The sequence below is a fragment of the Habropoda laboriosa genome, unplaced genomic scaffold (assembly GCF_001263275.1).
Source record: "Habropoda laboriosa isolate 0110345459 unplaced genomic scaffold, ASM126327v1 scaffold578, whole genome shotgun sequence".
Classification (NCBI taxonomy): Eukaryota; Metazoa; Arthropoda; class Insecta; order Hymenoptera; family Apidae; genus Habropoda; species Habropoda laboriosa.
This window is the reverse complement of record NW_017100941.1, coordinates 1,221,520-1,223,059: the sequence shown is the minus strand read 5'-3', so window position 1 is coordinate 1,223,059 and position 1,540 is coordinate 1,221,520. Positions and strand designations below refer to the sequence as shown.

Here is a 1,540-nt window from a genome sequence, read left to right as displayed (position 1 = left end):
GTTTGTAAAATGTATTATATTAAAATATTTAAATATTGCGGTAGTACATAACGTAATGTCTTCCGTTTACGTCAGCGCCACCTATTGAAAATCTGTGACCAAATTTTATGGATTATACATAACCAAAATTCGAGTATACTTTTTCTATTGTGATCTGTCGAAAAGTATTGTGATTAGTTTCTTAGTTATTTTATTAAAGAAATTTACTTAAAAATGGTAATTATTCAATCTACCTTCGTTTTGAGGCCAGAATTAAGTTAATAGTATTTGAAATGGTAAAATTATATGTATAAAAATAATTAAATCTTTTAGATGCAGTTTATGTTGTTATTCAGTCGTCAAGGAAAATTGCGTTTGCAAAAGTGGTACGTGGCTCATCCTGATAAGTTAAAGAAAAAAATTACGCGAGAACTAATTACTACAATATTGGCACGAAAGCCTAAAATGTCAAGTTTCTTAGAATGGAAGGATGTTAAAGTTGTTTATAAAAGGTATAGTATTATTACACCACTTTTTTACTAACAATGATTCTTTGTTATTTAATAAAGCTTTTGTTTTATTTGTATATAGTATTTGATTAATATTTCTATTATTTTCTTTCACAGATATGCAAGTTTATATTTCTGTTGTGCAATTGAACAACATGATAATGAATTATTGACACTAGAAATCATACATCGCTATGTTGAATTATTGGATAAATATTTTGGAAGTGTAAGTATGAGTTTAGTTGTTTCTTTGTTATTATGTAGTATAATTAAGTTTTATTTAAGTGCAAAATTAAATTGTTGGAACTTTTACCATATTTTACTCAAAATTTATAATTATAGGTTGTATATGTACAATTATACACTTTAATATACAAATTTGTAAATAAAGTGATGTCCGTTTTTTTTTTTATTTGCATAGAATGCATTTTTCTATTATTAATTTTTAATATGTTATTAGGTTTGTGAACTAGATATAATTTTCAACTTTGAAAAAGCATACTTCATCTTAGACGAATTATTGGTTGGTGGTGAAATTCAAGAGACTAGCAAAAAGAATGTTCTAAAAGCCATTGCTGCTCAGGATTTACTACAGGAGGTTAGTTATGGGGATGTACCTATTGAGTTGTAACTTGTCCTTTTACTGATACTATAATTTTTCTTTATTATTTTCTAGTAATATCACAGAATCGTTTTAATATATGGAAATAACCATATTATTGACTTTCAATTTTAAGAAAGTCCATAATATGTTTTGTTGTTTTTATTGTATTTCTCTCATATTTACTATATATTAGTACACAGAAGTTTGTTAAAACGATTCCTTTAATATACTTAATGATCAATAGTTGGTGTGTAACATCCTTATAAAAATAATCAAATCCTATACTGATCAAGAGGTATATATAAAAAATATTAAAACCTCTTGGATGATGTATATGTGTGGCATGTTTGTAGCCTGTTTATTCTGGGTAAAATGATGTGGTGATATGAAAATGTCTTTTATATTAAATTATTTCATTAAGTATAATAGATAATAATACATTATTATA

The 1,540-nt window shown here is 25.4% G+C and overlaps 1 protein-coding gene across 1 annotated transcript in view; it reads left to right on the top strand.

Moving 5' to 3' along the window:
- The first annotated feature begins 137 nt into the window (after positions 1–137).
- The window catches only part of LOC108577581 (AP-1 complex subunit sigma-2), a 6,215-nt gene continuing 4,812 nt past the window's right edge, over positions 138–1,540 (top strand). Inside the window, exons 1-4 of the mRNA XM_017940764.1 lie at positions 138–216; positions 313–491; positions 606–714; positions 949–1,086. Coding sequence (XP_017796253.1) covers positions 214–216; positions 313–491; positions 606–714; positions 949–1,086 — 429 coding nt within the window. The 5' untranslated portion in view covers positions 138–213. The remainder of the gene's footprint in view (positions 217–312; positions 492–605; positions 715–948; positions 1,087–1,540) is intronic.